At 40.1% G+C, this 21,794-nt stretch overlaps 1 protein-coding gene across 2 annotated transcripts in view; it reads left to right on the top strand.

Moving 5' to 3' along the window:
- CFAP91 (cilia and flagella associated protein 91) overlaps positions 1-21,794 on the top strand; it is a 108,753-nt gene that overhangs the window by 51,559 nt on the left and 35,400 nt on the right. For both annotated transcript variants that reach the window (XM_053565579.1, XM_053565580.1), the window contains exons 11-12: positions 16,627-16,743; positions 18,211-18,282. In XM_053565579.1, the coding sequence (XP_053421554.1) occupies positions 16,627-16,743; positions 18,211-18,282 (189 nt within the window). The remainder of the gene's footprint in view (positions 1-16,626; positions 16,744-18,210; positions 18,283-21,794) is intronic.

Below are 21,794 nucleotides of genomic sequence, written 5' to 3' on the forward strand. Positions count from 1 at the left end.
TTTTGGTTTCCATTTCTCTAATAATCAATCATGTTAAATATCTTTTCATGCACCTGTTGGTCATTTGTATATCTTTTTAGGAGAAATGTCTCTTCAGATTCTTTGCCCATTTTAAAAATCGGGTTTGTCTTATTGTTGTTGAGTTGTAATAGCTCTGTATATATTCTGGAGGCTAGACCCTTATAAAGTACGTGATTTACAAATTTTTCTCTCATTCTCTGGGTTGTCTTTTTACTTACTTGACATTATCCTTTGAAACACAAAAATTTTTAATTTTGATCTTTTCACTTTTGAAGAATAGCTTTTGTTAGGTTGGTGGTTTTTTCTCTTAACACTTGAAAGATTTCACTCCACTCTCTTCTTGCTTATGTGGGTTCAGACTAGAAATCCACTGTAATTCTTATCTTTATTCCTCTGTAGGAAAAGTGATTCTTTTCCCTTGGGCTTCTTTCAAGATTTTTTTTTTTTTTTTTTGTAGAGACAGAGTCTCACTGTACCGCCCTCGGGTAGAGTTCCGTGGCGTCACACGGCTCACAGCAACCTCTAACTCCTGGGCTTACGCGATTCTCTTGCCTCAGCCTCCCGAGCAGCTGGGACTACAGGCGCCAGCCACAATGCCTGGCTATTTTTTGGTTGCAGTTTGGTCGGGGCTGGGTTTGAACCCACCACCCTCGGCATATGGGGCCGGCGCCCTACTCACTGAGCCACAGGCGCTGCCAAGATTTTTTTTTTTTTTTACAGAAATTGACTTTTATTTGTTGTACTAAAGTCTGTTTAAATTTTGATACAAAGTAACATTTTAGTACAGAGAATCCCAGTCTGTCAGCTCAGTACCTGTCTATGCACACTGTACCATCACAGTCTGACTCTGCCCGCAACTCAGAAAAACAGCCCCTGGCCCCATACAGTACATGACTTAATACCTCAAGAATAGTCTACAGTTTTTATTTATTTATTTATTTATTTTTTATTGTTGGGGATTCATTGAGGGTACAATAAGCCAGGTTACACTGATTGCAATTGTTAGGTAAAGTCCCTCTTGCAATCATGTCTTGCCCCATAAAGTAGTCTACAGTTTTTCTTAGTTGTCTGATCTAATTTGTACCTGCAAAACAAAGGACAGCATTGAGGACTGAAACTTGTCTCTTTTTTGAACAACTGTGCAAGAAAATATATCCCTTTTTTAAAAAGTCAGTAATGCCTAAATTACAGTCTAATGTCTAGAATTACAAAGAATAAAATGAAATTGGAAATTTCTTGCTAGTAAAATGAAATGTTAGGAACAGTATTAAAATATAGTTCCTACCCCAATGGCCCTTACACAGAGTCAAGTACAGTACCTATTATTAACAGGACACACAGTTTACAGAGGAACCACATCAAACCTTCAGTCAGACAGATCCAGCATCAGAAGTGCAAAAAAAACTAAACAAAGACACTTCATGGAATAAGGTTCATGCCAAGAGTGCTGTAACCAAGTTTGAAAGATCCCAGTTTTTTTAAATTTAAATATTTTATGCATGCGTTTTTCTTCTTATAGTATTTATTTATTATTTGATGTTCTCTAAGCTTTCTGGATCTGTGTTTGGTGTCTGTTATTAATTTTGGAATGTTTTCAATTATTATTATTTAAAAAATTTTTTTTTTAATTTCAGGTTAATGTGAGGGTACAAATAACCAAATCACAAGAATTGAATTTGTTAGGTAGAGTCCCTCTTGTAGTTATGTCCTGCACTCAAAAGGTGAGCCATACACCCCTACGTTGTGCCCATTCAGTGGAAGTACCCCAATCCACCCCTCTTCTCTCTGGTTCCTCCTCCCCCCAACTAAATTGAATGAGTTTTTGTCCTTTGTGGGTGAGAATTAGATCCTGTACTGGCTTCCTATTAGTATTAAGTACATTGGATATTTGCTTTTCCATTTTTTTTTTTTTTGTTCGTTTCTTTTGAGACAAAGTTTCACCTGTCACCCTCAGTAGGGTGTGCTGCCATCATAGCTCAAAGCAACTTCAAACTCTTGGGCTCAAGTGATTCTTTTGTCTCAGAAAAGGCGATCAAGGGTATCCATATAGGGTCAGAAGAGATCGAACTTTCGCTCTTCGCAGATGATATGATTGTATATCTGGAAAACACCAGGGATTCTACTACAAAACTGTTAGAAGTTATCAAGGAATACAGCAGCATCTCAGGTTACAAAATCAACATTTATAAATTGGTAGCCTTTATATATACCAACAGTAGTCAAGCTGAAAAAAAAGTTAAGGACTCTATTCCATTCACAGTAGTGCCAAAGAAGATGAAATATTTGGGAGTTTATCTAACAAAGGACGTGAAAGATCTCTATAAAGAGAACTATGAAACTCTAAGAAAAGAAGTAGCTGAAGATGTTAACAAATGGAAAAACATACCATGCTCATGGCTGGGAAGAATCAACATTGTTAAAATGTCCATACTACCCAAAGCAATATACAATTTTAATGCAATCCCTATTAAAGCTCCACTGTCACACTTTAAACATCTTGAAAAACCAATACTTCATTTTATATGGAATCAGAAAAAAACCTCGAATAGCCAAGACATTACTCAGAAATAAAAACAAAGGAGGAATCACGCTACCAGACCTCAGACTATACTACAAATCGATAGTGATCAAAACAGCCTGGTTCTGGCACAAAAACAGAGAAGTAGATGTCTGGAACAGAATAGAGAACCAAGAGATGAATCCAGCTACTTACTGTTATTTGATCTTTGACAAGCCAATTAAAAACATTCAGTGGGGAAAAGATTCCCTCTTTAATAAATGGTGCTGGGTGAACTGGCTGGTAACCTATAGAAGACTGAAACTGGACCCACACCTTTCACCATTAACTAAGATAGACTCTCACTGGATTAAAGATTTAAAGTTAAGGGGGCGGCGCCTGTGGCTCAGTTGGTAGGGCGCCGGCCCCATATACCAAGGGTGGCGGGTTCAAATCTGGCCCCGGCTGAACTGCAACCAAAAAATGGCTGGGTGTTGTGGCGGGCGCCTGTAGTCCCAGCTACTCGGGAGGCTGAGGCAAGAGAATTGCTTAAGCCCAGGAGTTGGAGGTTGCTGTGAGCTGTGTGATGCCATGGCACTCTACCGAGGGCCATAAAGTGAGACTCTGTCTCTACCAAAAAAAAAAAAAAAAGATTTAAAGTTAAGACACAAAACTATAAAAATACTAAAAGATAGTGCAGGGAAAACCCTTGAAGAAATTGGTTTGGGTGAGCATTTTATGAGGAGGACTCCCCGGGCAATTGAAGCAGCTTCAAAAATACACTACTGGGACCTGATCAAACAAAAAAGCTTCTGCACAGCCAAGAACACAGTAAGTAAAGCAAGCAGTCTTCAGAATGGGAGAAGATATTTGCAGGTTATGTCCCCAACAAAGGTTTAATAACCAGAATCCACAGAGAACTCAAATGTATAAGCAAGAAAAGAACAAGTGATCCCATCGCAGGCTGGGCAAGGGACTTGAAGAGAAACTTCTCTGAAGAAGACAGGCGTGCGGCCTACAGACATATGAAAAAATGCTCATTGTCTTTAATCATCAGAGAAATGCAAATCAAAACTACTTTGAGATATCATCTAATTCCAGTAAGATTAGCCTACATCACAAAATCCCAAGACCAGAGATGTTGGTGTGGATGTGGAGAAAAGGGAACACTTCCACACTGCTGGTGGGAATGCAAATTAATACATTCCTTTTGGAAAGATGTTTGGAGAACACTTAGAGATCTAAAAATAGATCTGCCATTCAATCCTATAATTCCTCTACTAGGCACATACCCAGAAGACCAAAAATCACATCATAACAAAGATATTTGTACCAGAATGTTTATTGTAGCCCAATTCATAATTGCTAAGTTGTGGAAAAAGCCCAAGTGCCCATCACTAATGGATTAATAAATAAATTGTGGTATATGTACACCATGGAATATTATGCAGCCTTAAAGAAAGATGGAGACTTTACCTCTTTCATGTTTATATGGATGGAGCTGAAACATATTCTTCTTAGTAAAGTATCCAATGTACTCAGCCCTACTATGAAACTAATTTATGGCTTTCATATGAAAGCTATAACCCAGTTATAACCCAAGAATAGGTTTTAGGGGGAATGGGGAAAGGGAGGGGAGGGAGGTGGGTTGTGGGCTGAGGGAGGGTGATTGGTGGGATTGTACCTGTGGTGCATCGTACAAGGGTATATGTGAAACTTAGTAAATGTAGAATGTAAATGTCTTAACAATAACTGAGAAAATGCCAGGAAGGCTATGTTAACCAGTGTGATGAAAATGTGTCAAATGGTCTATAAAACCAGTGTATGGTGCCCCATGATCACATTAATGTACACAGCTGTGATTTAATAAAAAAAAAAAATTCAGGGTCCCAGACTTTTCTGACACCATAGAGTGGGTCAGGCCCCCATGGCCTTTTCCTGCTGTTCCCTGGGCATTCATACTTTCATGAATAATCTTCTTGTGAATTCTCCTCCCTAACTATTTCAATCACAGTTTCATTTGCTTTAACTCTCCCTTCAGGGGCCCTCAGTCACATTTTCAGTATCACATTCTTTTGGTGGTTCTCCTCCTCCTGGCAACTCGCTCTGGATTTCCCACAGGACATCATCTTCCTCCTCCAAGTTGCTGGAGATGTGGCAATTCTTGAACCCTTGGATAATGGACTCACTTGAGATGCTGTTCTACACCACCATGACCCACTCCAGAAAGAGGCCCAGGGGTGGCTTCTTGGCATTCCCGGTTGGGCTCAGTGCCTGGTTCCCGGCCAGAAGGCAGTTCGAGTACTGGGCCGGCACGCTGTCATTCAGCGGCTTGTAGACCACCACATCCAGCACCTGGAGCTGCGAGGTCAGGCCCCCCAGGATGATCACCATGTCAGCGTTCATGCTTTCCATGGAGTTCTTCACAGAGTCGGTGGCGTGGCCCCGGAAGCCGTTCAAAATCAGCATCCCTTGCTGCTTGGGCACTGCTCCCGGCCTCCGCCTCCACACCACCAGCCAGTCCTGCATCAAGTCCTCGGTCATCCACCCACAGCCGTGGCAGCGGATTTCCATCCGGCTGGGGAACTTCCCAGGGGGGATGTATGTTCCCCTCAAAATGATGTACGGAGGTCATTTCCTCCCGTCAGCTAAGACACCAAGCATGGCCATGATTTTCAGTTTTTCTCTGCCTGGCGTCTTGACCAAGACAGGCTTTTCGCCTTGGTTGTCAACAGTCACCCTCGATGGCACCTCTAAACAAATGGGCGTCTCATCTGCATTCCCCATCTGAGTCACCTCGTAGTCATGTGCCCTGCGCAGAGCCAGCACGCTCTGCTGGTGTGTGACAAGTTTCTCAGTCAGGTCTTCCGGCAGGTACTGGGGCACCTGCACTTCGTGCCTCAGAGACAGGTCACACCTTCTCATCATTCTTCGACACCAACCCAAGCTTGCCTTGAACCCTTTCTCTGGAATGTTCATTTCCTGGGCGATTTCAAGGGCTTTGAGCTGCATCGCCTCCCTGGTGATGGGGTCCCCTTTGGCTTGCATGTATCTGACATACTCAGCCACACGCTGGTCCACCAGAGCAAACCTCCCATTCTTGGGGCCTTGGAATGCCAGTCTCATGGCGTGGGCATTCTGGAGCTGAGGCTTCACTTTGTGCCAGTCTCGAACGTTTTTTTCTAATACTCCAAACTGCTTGGCAGCCTGGCAGTTGTTGGTGCTCTCGGCATATTCCACCACCATTAACTTGAACCCTGCGTCGTAACTGCGGTGCATGCCACAGCTGAACTGAAACTTCTCAGCTATGTCGTCGGCGGGGAGGTCATACCCTGGGAAGCCCATGGCCATGTAGAAGGGGTACCCCTCACTCCACTCGGGCAGCTCCCTGATGTCCCAAGGCAGACAGAGGCCGAAGCTGTCGAGGTGCTGAGGCTGAGCAAACTGGAAGGCAGCCAGCATTCACCGGACTTGCCCAGTCTGGAGGCTTTACGTCAGTCTTCATTCTCTGCAAAGGTTCCTCCTCCTTGGAGCTGCCACTCGTCAGAATTCTGAGACTACTCCTCCCCTTCCAACCGAGTGATCAAGTCTGGCTCCGGAATGGGAATTCTAGGGATAAGACAGTTTCATAATTCATCCTCATGACTTCCCTATAGAGAGCCTTTTGTTGCTCTGTCAAAACTTCCCACTCTTCACCAGAAAAATATATGGCCACTTCATCAAACAGAGCTGGTACCGTTCAAGGCTGGGCGCGGTAGCTCACACCTGTAATCCTAGCATTCTGGGAGCCTGAGGTGGGTGGATGGCCTGAGCTCACAAGTTTGAGACCAGCCTGAAGTGCGAGACACCGTCTCCAACCACTCTCTGAGCAGATTTGTACTTTCTGCATATCCGCGGGGCCATCCTCCAGTTCCCTGCTCTGAATCTCTTCTTATTCTTTCTCTTCTTTCAGGGTCAAATTGAGAAGGTAGACTGTGGGCTCCATCTCTGCTGGGCAGCGAGAGCCGGCGCCGCTAGCCTCTCCCGGCCGGCCCGCAACAAAGTGCCCCACCGCCCGGGGCCCGCCAAAATATTTTAGTGTCCTGATTTTATCTCCCCTCTTGGCTTTCCAGTGAAATGCCATGGTGTGGAATCTATCAATTTGGAAAACTGTATTGAGGAAAGTTACCAAATATCAGGCTTATATCTAGGCTATGTATCTTCTTTTTTGGCCAGGGCTGGGGTTGAACCCACCACCTTTGGCATATGGGGCCGGCACCCTACTCCTCTGAGCCACAGGCGCCGCCCGTATCTTCTTGGTTTTAAAGATACATTATTTTGAGACTACAGAATCCTAGAAATACGAAGGAACAAGTGGTATAAAGTTGGTTTCTTAAAAAATGCTCTGTGAGCTATGTCACAGTAGTCATAGAGGAGGAATACCCAGAATAGCATAAAAGAATGGACACACCACAATATTTTCAGGCTAATTTTGGTAGAAATTTAGGCTGAAATATGTTTGTGACACTTTGTCAAATAGCTTATGTCATAGAGTGAATTAAAAGAATCTACAAATTAGTCCATTCTCTTTTTAAAATCCATGGATCAAACACAGGTTTTTAAGTTTGTCTTGTGAGCATATAAAAATATATTGTTTGATAAGAGCACTTTCTTTAATATTCTCATATTCATTCATGTATATTCTCTCTGTGTCTCTCTGTCTTTCCTTGTCTTTTGGTGAATTTTACCTTGCAAGGCAATTGTGAGGCTGCAATTGAAGAAAAAAAAAAAAAATATATATATATTTTGAAACAGAGTCTCTCTATGTTGCCCTGAGTAAAGCGCTGTGGCATCACAGCTCACAGCAACCTCAAACTCTTGGGCTTAAGTGATTCTCTTGCTTCAGCCCTCCAAGGAGCTGGGACTATAGGCGCCCGCCACAACGCCTGGGTATTTTTTTGTTGCATTTGTCATTGTTGTTTGGCAGGCCAGACTGGATTTGAACCTGCCAGCCCTGGTGTATGTGGCTGATGCCTTACCCACTGAGCTATAGGCCCCGAGCCAAGAAAATCTTAATTTCGCTTTGTTTGATTATAATTTTCACTGGACAGAAGACCAAATGTTTTTCTTTAAATTGTGAAAAGCTGCTGTGATCATTCCTTCAAAATTTGAATTAATTTTTTCTTTCTTATTTTTGTATTTAGAATTGATTGATTGATTGATTTGGAAATATATCCACATAGTTCAAATTTCATGAATTATACAGAAGTATTAACTAAAATGTTTTCCTTCCATTTCTATCTCCCACCATGTCTTTGGAGACAATAGTGTTTTTAGTTTCATGTCTAGGCTTCTGGAGATATTTTATATAACCAGATAGAGGGTGCCAAAAAATGTATACACATTTTAAGAAAGGAAAAAATTGCATTAAAATTGTAATACTCAGTATATGCTGATGTTTGTTATCTTGTATATTGTATAATGTATCTCTTGTAAAGCAGAAGGCGAATGTGAGTTGTGTCTTGCAATGTGTCTTACCATGCGTATCCTTTTTTTGCCACCTTCTGTATATGTGTATGTGTGTGTGTGCAGGGCTATGTAAATATATACATGCACATATATAATTTATACATGTTTGCATATTGTATGTGTATTTGTGAATATGTATATGCAAATATGCATAAATACATATAAGTATCCTTTTAAACTCTTTTTTACATAAATGTTAATATAAAATATACACTGCTTTTGCCCTTTCTTTTTTTTACTTTATATATTTTGGAGATATGTCTATACAAGTAATACTAGAAAAGATTTCTTCTTATTTTTTACATTTTCATGTAAAATGTAAGTACATTTTGTAATATATCATCTTGTCTATATCAAAATACATATGTACTTTCAAATTTTAGAATATTATGCTGGTATGTGTGTTTTAGTTACATAATTTGCTTTTGGAAATATCTTTTGAATATCTTAAGTCAAGTTATAAGTGTTCCCTTCCCTCAGAAATTGTGTGTTGTATTTCTTAGGGATATCCCTTTCTCCCCCCTACTACCTACTGTTTAGTTTTTCTTCCATATGTGCACATAAGGATTGATGAACTAGTTAGTTCCAATTTAGGATTGAATACATGTGGTATTTGTTTTTCCATTCTTGTGATATTTCACTTAGAAAAATGGTCTCTAATTCTATCCAAGTTGTTACAAAAGATACTAGATAACCACTTTTTATGGCTGAGTAATATTTCATGGCATACATATACCACATTTTATTAATCCATTTTTGCACCAATGGGCACTTTAACCCATCAATACATGGGTTTGAGATTCTGAATTGTGCCTGCTATAAACATTGAAGTACAAGTGACTTTTTTATAAAATGTCTTTTTTCCTTTGGATCAATACCTAGTAATGGGATTGCTGGATGACATGGTAGGTCTACTTTTAGTTCTCTGAGGTATCTCCATACTACTTTCCATAGAGATTGTACTAGTTTGTAGTCCCACCAACCCTGTATAGAAGTTCTTCTCTCTCTACAGCCACCCCAGCATCTGTTCCTTTGGGACTTTCTCATGTGAGCCATTCTCACTGGAGTTATGTGATATCCCATTGTACTTTTGTTGCATTTCCCTGATAGTTAGGACTCTGAGCATTTCTTCAAGTGTTTGTTGACCATTAGTCTATCTTCATTTGAAAAGTTTCTGTTCATGTTTTTTGCCTACTGTTAATGGAGTTGTTTGATCTTTTTTTTGCTGATTTGCTTGAATTCTTTGTAAATTCTGGTTATCAGCCCTTTATCAGATGTATAGCATGGAAGTATTTTCTCCCATTCTGTAGTTGTCTATCTGCTTTATTGATTGTGTCCTTGGCTTTGCAGAAGCGTTTTTATTTGATGAGGTAACATTTATTTGTTTTATTGTCGCTGTGATTGCTTGGGGTCTTAAATTCTTTGCCTAGGCTGATACCTATAAGAAATTTTCCAACATTTTCTTCTAGAATTCTTAGAGTTTCATGTCTTAGTTTTACGTCTGTTATCCATTGTGAATTAATTTTTGTGAGCAGTACGAAGCCTGGATCCTCTTTCAGTCTTTTACATGTGGCTATCCAGTTTTCCCAGCACCATTTATCAAACAGTAATTCTCTCCCCCAGTGTATGTCTTTATCTGCTTTGTCAGAGATCAGATGGGAATATGAGGGTGGTATCATATCTGGGTTCTCTGTTCTGATCCATGGGTCTATGTTTCTATCTTTGTGTCAGTACCATGCTCTTTTGGTTACTATAGTATAGTTTGAGATCTGTTAAAATGGTACTACAGGAAAAAAAAAAAAAAATGGTGCTTCAAAATTTGTTCTCATCATGTAAGGTTGTGTTAGCTATTTGGGGTCTTTTCAAATTCCATACAAAGAGTAGAACTATTTTTTCTAGATATGCAACAAATGACATTGGTACTTCAGTGGGAATTGCAATGAATCCGTAAATCACTTTGGGTAGTACGGACATTTTCACAACAGTGGTTCTGCTGATCCATGAGCGTGGTATGTTTTTCCATCCGTTTACATCCTCTGCAGATTCCTTCCTCAATGTTTCATAGTTCTCCCTGTAGAAGTCTTTCACCTCCTTAGTTAAATATATCCCTGGGCATCTTATTTTCTTTGTTGCTACATTGAAAGGTATTGTGTTTTTGATTTGATTCCTAGCTTGACTGTTGCTGATGTATATGAAAGCTACTCTTTTGTGCACATTGATTTTGTAACCAGAGACTTTACTGAATTTATTTATCAATTCCATGCATCTCTTGGTTGAATCTTTGGGGGTTTCTAGATATAAATTCGTATCATCAACGAAGAGCAAGGGTTTGACTTCATCTTTCACCATTTGTAAGACCTTTGATTTTCTTCTCTTGTCTGATTGCTCTGGCCAGAACTTCCAGCACTATGTTGAATAGAAGTGGGGACAGTGGGCAACCTTGTCTGGTTCCAGTTCTGAGCAGAATGCTTTCAGTATTCCCCCTTTGAATATGATATTGGCTGTGGGTTCATCATAGATGGCTTTTATCGTTTTGAGGTATGTCCCATCTATGCCCATTTTCTTAAGTGTTTTTACCAAAAAAGAGTGCTGTATTTTGTCAAAAGCTTTTTCTGCATCTATTGAGAGGATCATATGGTCTTGGTTTTTGCTTCTATTTATGTGGTGAATTCCATTTATAGATTTATGTATTTTGAACCAAACTTGTATCTCTGGAATGAAGTCCATTTCTTTTTATGTGCAGCTGAATTCAGTTACCTGAGATTTTACTGAGAATTTTTGCATTTATATTCATAAGCAATATAGATCTGTAGTTTTAATTTTTTGTTGTGTCCCTTGCTGGCTTTGGTATCAAGGTAATATTTGCTTCATGGAACACTGGGGAGGATTTCATCATTTTCAATGTTATGGAATAATTTCTGCAATATGGGTACAAGTTCTTTGCAGGTTTGGTAAAATTAGGGTGTGAAACTGTCTAGTCTAGGGTTTTTGTTGTTGTTGAATGACTTTTTACATTTGTTTTAATTTCAGTGCTTGATATGGGTCTATTTAGAAGTTGTGTTTCTTTCTGATTGATGCTGAGGAGGTATTATGTTTCCTAGAATTTGTGCATTTCCTCCACGTTTTCTAGTTTTTGAGCATATAGATTTTTATATTATTCACTGATGATGTTTTGTATTTCTGTGCTCAGTTATGATTTCTCCTTTTTCATTTTTCATTCAGCTTATTAGAGTCCTTTCTCTTCTGTTTTTGGTTAATCTGGCAAGGGCCTGTCAATTTTGTTTATCTTTTCAATGAACCATCTTTTTGTTTCATTAATCTTCTGTATGATTCTTTTGTTTTCGATTTCATTCAGTTCTGCCCTGATTTTGGTTATTTCTTTTCTTCTGCTGGGTTTAGGATTGGTTTTCTCTTCATTTTCCTATTCTTTGAGATGATTCATTAGATTGTTGATTTGTGATCTTTTTATCATTTGAATTTGGGCATTTAAGGCTATGGGTATCTCACAGATTTTGATAATTTGTGGCCCCATTGTCAATTTATTCAGAGAATCTTTTGATTTCTGTCTTTATCTCCTCCTTGACCCAGCTATCATTCAGTTATCATTTCCTTGCCTTAGCCTCCTGAGTAGCTGGGACTACAGGCGCCCGCCACAATGCCTGGCTATTTTTTTGTTGCAGTTTGGCAGGGGCCGGGTTCAAACCCACCACCCTTAGTATATGGGGCAGGCGTCCTACCCACTGAGCCATAGGTGCTGCCCAAGATAGGTGTGTCTATTGGAATTGACTTCTAATTTTATTCTACTATGGTCTATGAAGATACATTGTATAATTTTTTGTTTTGAGACAGAGTCTCAAGCTGTCACCCTTGGGTAGAGTGCTGTGGCATCACAGCTCACAGCAACCTCAAACTCTTGGGCTTAAGCAGTTCTCGTGGCTCAGCCTCCCAAGTAGCTGGGACTGCAGGTACCCGTCACAATGCCTGGCCATTTTTTGGTTGCAGTTGTCATTGTTGTTTTTAGCTGGCCTGAGCTGGGTTTGAACCCACCAGCTTCAGTGTATGTGGCCAGCGCCCTACCGACTAAGCTATAGGTACTGCCTACATTGTATAATTTTTGATTTTTTAAGGTTTTTGAGATATGTCTTGTGACCTGGGATGGGATCATTCTTAGAGATTGATCCATGAGCTGATGAGAAAAGTGTATATTTAGTAGTTTTGGGGTAAAATGTTCTATAAATGTCTGTTATGCCCATTTAGTCTAGAATCACGTATAAGTCCATTGTTTCTTTGTTCATTTACTGCTTAAAACATCTGTATTGAAGAGGGTTTTGCAGCCCCTGGCTACTATGATACTGCTGTGTATCATTTTGTTAAGATCAAGTAAGATTTGCTTTATATATCTGAGTGTACCTGGATATATTTAGGATTATTACATTGTCTTGTTGAATTGTTCCCTTCACCAATATATAATGACCATCTTTGTCTTTATTTGTGTTGATGTGAAGTTTATGTTATCTGCTATGAGAATGGCTGCACCAGCTTTCTTTTGGTTTCCATGTGCATGGAATATTCTTTTCCATCCTTTCTTTCACCTTGAGTGTGAATGAGTTCTTATGGGTTAGGTGCATTTCCTGGAGACAACACATACTTGGGTTTTATTATTTTATCCATTCAGCCATCCTATGTCTCTGTAGTGGGGAGTTCAAGCCATTCACATTTATTGAGAGAATTGATAAGTGAGGTGGATTTCTGTTTGTCCTGTTGTGTAGAACTATACTGCTTATTTTTTCTCTTGAGCCACTGTGGTATCTAGGCTTTGACCTTTAGGTTCTGGTGGTTTTACACTGGTGGGTGTCTATTGTGCTGATCTGTGTATATTGCAACTCTGAGTACTTACTGCAGGGCAGATTTAGTTGTGAAAAATTTCCTCAATGTTTGCTTGTCAGGAAAAGACTTAATTTCTCCATCAAATGTAAAACTTAGTTTTGCAGGATACAAAATTCTAGGCTGGCAGTTGTTCTATTTAAGAAGATTGATGATGGGAACCCACTCCCTTCTGGCTTATAAGGTTTCTGTTGTAAAGTTGGCTATCACCCTGGTGGGTTTTCCCTTGTAGGTCAGTTGTTGCTTATGTCTACCTGCTTGTAGAATTTTCTCTTTCATTTTTACTTTGGCCAAGTTAATTACTATGTGTCTTGGAGATGAATCTTCCTGAAGTTCAATAACCATCTTGTATCTGGATGTCTGAATCTCTGACAACACTAGGAAAATTTTATTCAATAATACCTTCAAATAGAGTTTCCATGTTCTTAGCACTCACTCTCTTTTTCTCCCTCAAGGAAACCTATAATTTGTGTGTTTGTATACTTTGCATAGTCCCAAATCATCTGCTTTCGTTCTCTTCTTTTCTGACTCTTTAAATGACTGGGTTAGTTCAAGAGCTTTGTCTTCACACTCAGAGATTCTTTCTTCTCCACTGTTTAATCTGTTGCTGAAACTTTTGCTGTGTTCTTAAGCTCCCTGAATGTCTCTTTCATTTCTTTAAGTTTTATTATATCTTCTATTTTTGTCCAGTTCTTTGGTGACGTTTTATTAATTTCCTGACTTATTTTTTGGCTTCTTTTGCTGGTTTCCTCAATTTCATTCATCTTATTTGCCATCATACTCTGAATTCCATTTTGCCACTTCTTTATAGTTGGATTTTCCTGGGTAACTTCATTATGATCTCTTAGGGGAGTTGATCTGTTTTGGTTTTTCATGTTGCTAGCATTCTTTTGCTTGTTCCTTCTCATCTGTGACTTCTTTTTTTCAGCTCAGAGCTAAAGATATAGATGGCTTCAATTCCTTGTGGGCAACTCTCCTGTTTGACTCACACAAGGGGAGGTCACTATATGGTGCTCTAGTAACAGTGCTAACAGCAGCAGCTGGATGTCAGATTCCTGGGTTTCATAGTGCCTTTGCTCTATTCAAGTCTCAGTGAACTGTGACTTGAGGCTGGCGGGTCCCTGGCAGGGCTTTGGACATTGGGGCAGATTTTCAGGCTCTGCTGCAATGGTGGCAGCTCTGAGCTGGGGTCTTGGAGACCAAGTGCAGCTCTGGGGACTTGGTGATGTTGTCTCAGGCCTGGTGGAGGTTCTGGGCATCCAGCTGCAGTGTGACAGCCTCAGGGTCTGGACTGGGGAGGAGCTTGAGGCAGGACTAAGAATCCAGAAGGAGGGCCTTGGGGAAGGCAGGGCTGATCCAATCTGGAGTGTGGGGTTAGGGGTCAAGCACACAGAAGGTACTTCTGGCCCAGAGGGAAGGGTTCGAGTTGACCAGGTGGCAGTTTGTTCTCTAGACTTTAGAGCCACTTGGATGCTGAATCAAGCAAGGTTGATATTGATACCTGTAGCCCCAGGACTGTAGAGCCCTCCATGCCTCTCCTAGGACCTGCTGAATTAAAGTGATGATCTAGTGCTGCACAGTTAGGAGCCTGCTGCACCTTGTTCCATCAGCTCCCATGTCCATTATATCTTATATCCCCTCATACTCTATGTGGGAAGCACTTTCTTTCAAGTTACCAGATATGGCTTAGGGAAGCCTCAAGTTGGTCCACTCCCTCCCTAGCACAGTGCAAGGCTGGCATGGTGTACCCAAGAGCTCAGGATGGCCCTAACTGCAGTTCAATTCCCACTGTACACTGTCTGATATGATAACTTTGCACAGACTTCAGGCTGACCCCAAGTTTGACCCAGCAGAGGTCAGTGGGGGTGATGCAAGCCATCCAGCAGCTCAGTGTGCATGGCACATGCCAAGGTATCACAGTGCCTCAGCACTCTATTGTTCTCCACAAAGCCTCTGAACTTGTTGTATAAATCTCTCTATCATCTGATTCCTTCGGTTATTTTTTTCTACTCTGAGTATTCCCATGTTGTTTCTCTGTGATTTTCCAATGCTGTTTCTAAGAGGAGCCATCTGAATGGAGGGAGCTGCCTGCACCTTTCCTTACTTTTCTTGCAGTGTCGTACTAGCAGGCTACTTCTAGTCTGCCATTTTACTCCCTCCCCATAATGTATTTAATCAGTCCCCTTTTGGTGGACATTTAGGTTATTTATAAGTTTTTAGTAGCTAAAACAATGCTACAGTAAGTAACTTTATTTGCATATAATTTGGTGCATATGTAAACATATTTAGAAGATTAAATTCCTGCGTGTGAAATTGCTGGACCACAATGTATGTACATTTATAATTTTGATGGATATTGCTGCCAAATTTTATTACGTATACAATGTACCAATTTCAGTAATGTCTGTGTTTTCCCATATCCTTACCAATAGTTTTCGTTATGAATAATTGATTTAGAATTGGTTTCATGTGGTATTGTTCAGAATTCTTTCCTCAAGAGATGCCTAAGTTTAGAAATATTAGTTACTTTTGACTGCTGCTTGTTTCTTTTGGTTCACCGGTTGTGGTATCCATTGAGCTGTTATGGGTTTGATGTCAGTTTTTTTTTTTTTTTTGAAGAAACTCAAAGGCTCTATTATAACCACAGTAATTTTATGAAATGTTCCAGATTTCATAATTTGTTTATTTTTACTAGTTTCAATTTTTAGCTTAGTGCTTGTTTTTTAAAAAACACTTATCTACATCTTTGTTAAAGATATAAATTTGTTATATGATGAATAATTAACTGAAGTATAATTTTAAATTCACAAAGTCAGAAGTTTGGTACTTTAAAATTAAAAGTATTCCCCTATGGCTAAAAATAGAACCAATAAACAAAATCATATAACATGAATGATTTTGGCAGGACTTTTAATGATAAAAAGTAAAAAAAAAAAAAAAAGAGTATGTAAACTACAGACACATACACTCTTTCACTAGGAGACAAGTTCATTTTTGAAAATTTAGATGTGCAGGACTTAAAGCCAAAAGCCAGGCTTGGTGCCTGTAGCTCAGCAGCTAGGGTATCAGCCATGTACACGGGAGCTGGCAGGTTTGAATCAAGCCCGGGCCTGCCAAACAACAATGACAACTACAACCAAAAAAATAGCCAGGCATTGTGGCGGGCATTTGTGGTCCTCGCTACTTGGGAGGCTGAGGCAAGAGAATCATTTAAGTCCAAGAGTTTGAGGTTGCTGTGAGCTGTGATGCCATGGTACTCTACCCAGGGCCACAGCTTGAGACTCTCTCTCAAAAAAAAAAAAAAAAAAAGCCAAAGCCAAAGTAAAGTGCTGTCTCAATTTGAGGCAATTTCTATTTAATGCTCCTTGGTTTCCCTGTAGCAAGGGTTTCCTTGTAGCATACCAAATATTTCAATCATTTACTGCACAGGAAAATTTTCTATTGCCCTAGCATTCCTCAGATTAACTTGTGGAATAGGGGTTGGGGGGTTTTGCTTGTGTACACCCAAGACAACACCAAGAATGTGTGTCATGTTTAGTTAGTGCTAGCATATCTTTAGGAGTGTGATAGCGTCCCTTGAGATATATACACCCCTGTTAGGACTTTCTCAAACTGATGTAGCATAGCCATAGAGAATATTATTTCTCATTGATATTCAGATCTGATAGTAAAGAGGAATACAAGATAAGGGATGATGCTAGCTGGTATTATTTCAGGCACTGTTGGATAAGAAGAGTAAAGTTCATGAGGCAAAGAAACCCCTGCGCTTCCTTCAAAGAAACCCAATACCTCAACCTCGGCTTCCCACTCCAACCCTGCAGATGAGTTCCAATGTAAGTTTGAAGCTTTTTTATTTGGAATGGTAAATCTTGAATTGTTGTCACTTTAGTCTTAGCAGGGTTTGTTTGGATTGAAAACAAATCTAAGCCAGTGGTGGTAGTTTTCTAAAGCTCTGACTCAAATTTGCCTTTGTTCTTATGCATCAAACATCACACACACAAAAACAAGTAAAATGAAATGAAATCTAAACCTAATCCTTTTCAAGGATAAAAGCACAAAGAATAAAAAAAATCTTCTCATGAAAAACCAGCATCAGAAGGTGATCCTTGTGTCTATCAAATCAAACAAGAAGAGTGAATGACGATCAGTTGCCATAACTATCTGTCCACACAGGGAAGTGGCTGATGACTGTTGGAGCTAAAGTGGAAGGAGATGCCAGTGTCATCGAGATAGGCTGGCTTCTGGGGTAGGAATGACTCAACGAGGTCACCCTGGCCAGGTGGCATCTTACCAAACTCAATTTGGGCAAGGCGCCAGAGTTGGCTAAGGTACAGAGGACTGAATCAAACTAAGTAAACCCACAAAAAACTGTTAGAGATGCCACAATGAAAGTTTATTATTTATGGAGAGAAATAGGACTACTTTGTGGATTGGGAGTTTCTTCTTGGCTGGCAGCACATTATTTCCCAGTATAGGGAAATCCTTGACAGGAGCCAAATTGTATTGAAAAGGTTGATGTGCTTCCTGGTTGGGGGCTAGTGTTGATGGGAGATCTCACAGACACCTGTTGCCACCTCTGATGGGCGGCCCCTGCAGAGGGCCTGGAGTGCCCCCACTAATTGGCCAGGATGTCCTCCTGGACAGTGCCCTCTTTTCTAGACTTTGTGCAGGCCTTTGGTTAACACAGTGTCTTTCATATGCATAAGAGCCATCAAATGGACTGTTGCTTTTTTATATGTTCAAATGAACCTTAATTTGATTTCCAGGCCTTGCTCTTTCTGCTCTGGACACATAGTGATTTAAGGCAATTTTGTAAATGGCTAATCTTGTCCATTATATTCTATTTTACCAGTATAGCTGAATTCTTGTGAGAAGCACTACACTCTGACATAGACTAGCTGTTTTCTTTGTTCATGATTAAATATAATAATACTATTGCAAAAAGGATGTTATAAGCAATGCTTGATACTTTAAGAAATATCTTGCTGGAAAGGAATGTAGGAAAATGAAATTGGCTTTATTTGTAGGGTCAGCATGGCAGTGGGTGGGTGAGGTTTTTGCTTTTAATATGATTTGTGAATGATGTATTTATGATGAAAAATAATGATTTTAATGATACCATAAGTACATATAGCATGAAAAATAATAATTGTTCAATGGGCAGAGACCATGTTTTATTTATTTACATCTTTATTGCATCTACAAACAGCCTCTTTTGCTTAAAATAAATCTTCAAAGAATATTTGATGTTTAAACTTCTTCATTTCTCAAGCTGCTTGGTTCTCCCTTTGTTCTTTTAGGAAGAAGAAGATATAGAAATGGCTGTGATCTACCTTCAGAAGTTACTCCGGGGCAGAGTTGTTCAGAACATGGTGTGTAGGTTCGACCACTGGCCCTGTGTTTCTCCTTTGAGAATAAGATTTTTGGAATGCATATGTGCTTTGTTCCATGGGGGTGAATTCCCTTTGCATCTTGCTATCCTATTTAGCTGGACTTCTGAATTCATATATATATACTCATGCCCTTCGAGTGCCATTGTTTGTCCATGTGGGTAGCACAGTGTCCAGGTGGGAGAGAGGAAGGACCTGCCTGATAATTGTCACGGTTTTAACTAAAAGGGGGTGAAACTCATTTCTTCTTTAGAATTGCTAAATCCATACATTTTTGCATCTAAACTTTGACTATCACAAACCAAACGGGTTTCCTAATTTTTCACAGTCATAAAACATGTCTGAGTTTGCATATAGCTGGTAATACCTCCATTATAAATAAAATCACTAAATATTAAAAACTGCAGTTTTGACTCCTCCTATATGCCTATATTATATATTCTTTGCTCTGTGTATATAATCTCATTTATTTTTTCTAATTGCCATCTCATTTTATAGGCAGGTCATCTGAGTCTGAGAGAAATTTAGTTAACTGCCAGCAAATTCAATTCTGATCTTCCCACCTATAAAACCTTAGGTTATTTGTGCTGCTAAAGCAGGCACATGTCACTTAAAAATGGATTGGTGGGACTCACACGAAGGTGGGGGTGCCGGCCTAGGCTGCCATAGCTCTGCCATATCTATGAAGAATTTGTGGCGTCATCTTGCCCAAGAAGGTTGAGGAAGACCTGGCAACCATCCTGGGAATGAAAAAATAAGGTCACACTCAAGAATCCAGAAGTCCGGCCCAGACCTCCGTAAGAGCTGTGCCACGACCCCAGACATGCAACCACACTCGCTGGGCCTCCACATGCCCTGACCAGGACCAGGCTGTGCAACTCTGCGTCTTCCCTTCATTACCCTCCCTGCCTCCACACCGACCCGCTCATCTGGCCAGGGACTCTGATAGCTGCATGCTCTCCAGAGCCCTCCCTGCCTCTGTGTGGAGCCCTTCTCCTGGCCAAAGACTGCTGGAGCCTTGGGCTCTCTGTGCCAAAGAGACTGGGCACCAGGAACTCCCAGATACGTGTGCACAACCACCCCCACCCTGTTGCTGAATTTGGGTGTGTCACACTCCTGAGCTGCTTCCATAACCAGAACTCCCTGGCTGGGGCAGCCCCAAAGGAACTACACAGGGTCACTCCCAACAAAGATCCAGCAACAATAGAGTGATCCCGCTGGGGTATAATCTTGGAGAGATGCCTCCCCAACTCTGAGGATGGCCAGAGGCAACGGTGAAAAACAATCATAAGGCAAAAATCAACAGAAAAACTCTGGCAATATGAATAATCAGAGCAGATCAACTCCCCCAAGGATCAATGGGGCAGACACAGCACAAGATTCCATGCACAAACAAATAGCTGAGATGTCAGAAATCAAATTCAGAATCTGGATAGTAAATAAGATCAAATTAGAATTCCAAGCAGTAACCCAAAAGATATCTCAAGAATTCAATGAATTCAAAGACCAAATGACCAAAGATTTTGACACATTGAGACAGGAAATTGTAGCCCTCAAAGATCTGAGAAACATAGTAGAATCCCTCAGTAACACAATGGAGCAAGCAGAAGAAAGGATTTCTGACATTGAAGACAAAGCTTTCTAATGCTCCCAAACTCTCAAAGAGGAAGAGAATGGAGGGCAAAAACAGATCACTCTCTCAGAGAGCTCTGGGATAATTCGAAGAAAATCAATATTCGTCTTATAGGGATCCCCAAAAGTGACGAAGTGGCTTCACAAGGCACAGAGTCTCTTCTCTGTGAGATTATGAAGGAGAACTTTCTAGACATGCCAAGAGATTCTGAAATTCAGATAGCAGACAGTTTCAGAACTCCAGCATGACTCAACCCAAATAAGACATCTCCCAGACTCATCACAATCAATTTCACTAAAGTTAATACGAAGGAGAAAATTCTGAAAGCAGCCAGACGAAAGAAAACCATCACCTACAAGGGCAAGAATATTAGAATAACTGCAGATGTCTGTGCTGAAACCTTTCAAGCTAGAAGAGGATGGTCATCGACTTTTAATCTCCTAAAACAAAATAACTTTCAACCCAGGATTCTGTAGCCAGCTAAACTGAGTTTCATTTATGATGGAGAAATTAATACTTCAATGACATTCACATGTTGAAGAAATTTGCCATAACTAAACCAGCTCTCCAGGATATTCTCAGACCTATCCTTCATAAAGACCAGCGTAGTCCTCCACCACAAAAGTAGGCCCACCCAGAAAATTTTCATCAAATTCCAACTTCTACAGTCGCAAAAGAATTAAAAATGTCCACCAGACTCTCAAAAGGCTTATCAATATTCTCAATTAATGTGAATGGTTTAAATTGTCCTCTAAAGAGGCACAGGTTGGCTGACTAGATACAAAAACTCCAGCCAGATATCTGCTACATGCAAGAATCTCATCTTACATTAAAAGACAAATATAGACTCAAGGTGAAGGGATGGTCATCTATACTCCAGGCAAATGGAACGCAGAAAAAAGCAGGTGTTGCAATCCCATTCGCAGATGCAATAGGCTTTAAACCAACCAAAATAAGGAAGGATAAGGATGGACACTTCATATTTGTTAAAGATTATACTCAATATGATGAGATTTCAATTATTAATATTTATGCACCCAACCAGAATGCACCGAAATTTTTTTTTTAGGGGTTTTTGCTTGTTTTATTTCATGGAGGAATTATTTGGGAGTGGGTCAAGCCAAATGGACAAATTTGAAAAATGGAATAAATCCACAGTGTTTGTATACATACACACACATATATATAACACATTTTATATAAAATGCAAAATACATATAATGCACATATAATACAGATGCACAGAGCATGTCCACAATGCAGATAATAAACAATGTCCTTGCAGTTCTAGAGCTAAGCACTGCTGAGGTGTTGGTGAAATCCTTAGTCCCCATGTTACCCCTGACATGACACACGTAATAGATGATGGTGTTGGTGCAGCACACAGGGTAAACTGCCAGTGAGGCAGAATGTGCCTAAATTTTTAAGAGAAACTCTCACAGACATGAGCAACTTGATTTCCTCCAGTTCCATAGTAGTTGGAGATTTTAACACCCCTTTAGCAGTGCTGGATAGATCCTCCAAAAAGAAGCTAAGCAAAGAAATTTTAGATTTAAATTTAATGATTCAACATCTGGACTTAACAGACATCTACAGAACATTTCATCCCAACAAAACTGAGTACACATTCTTCTCATCAGCCCACGGAACATACTCCAAAATCGACCACATCCTAGCCCACAAATCTAAACTCAGCAAATTTAAAAAAATAGAAATTATTCCTTGCATCTTCTCAGACCATCATGGAATAAAAGTTGAACTCAATAACAACAGGAATCTGCATAGCCATACAAAAACATGGATGCTAAACAACCTTATGCTGAAGGATAGATGGGTTATAGACGAGATTAAGAAGGAAATC

The sequence above is a fragment of the Nycticebus coucang genome, chromosome 16, assembly GCF_027406575.1.
Source record: "Nycticebus coucang isolate mNycCou1 chromosome 16, mNycCou1.pri, whole genome shotgun sequence".
Classification (NCBI taxonomy): Eukaryota; Metazoa; Chordata; class Mammalia; order Primates; family Lorisidae; genus Nycticebus; species Nycticebus coucang.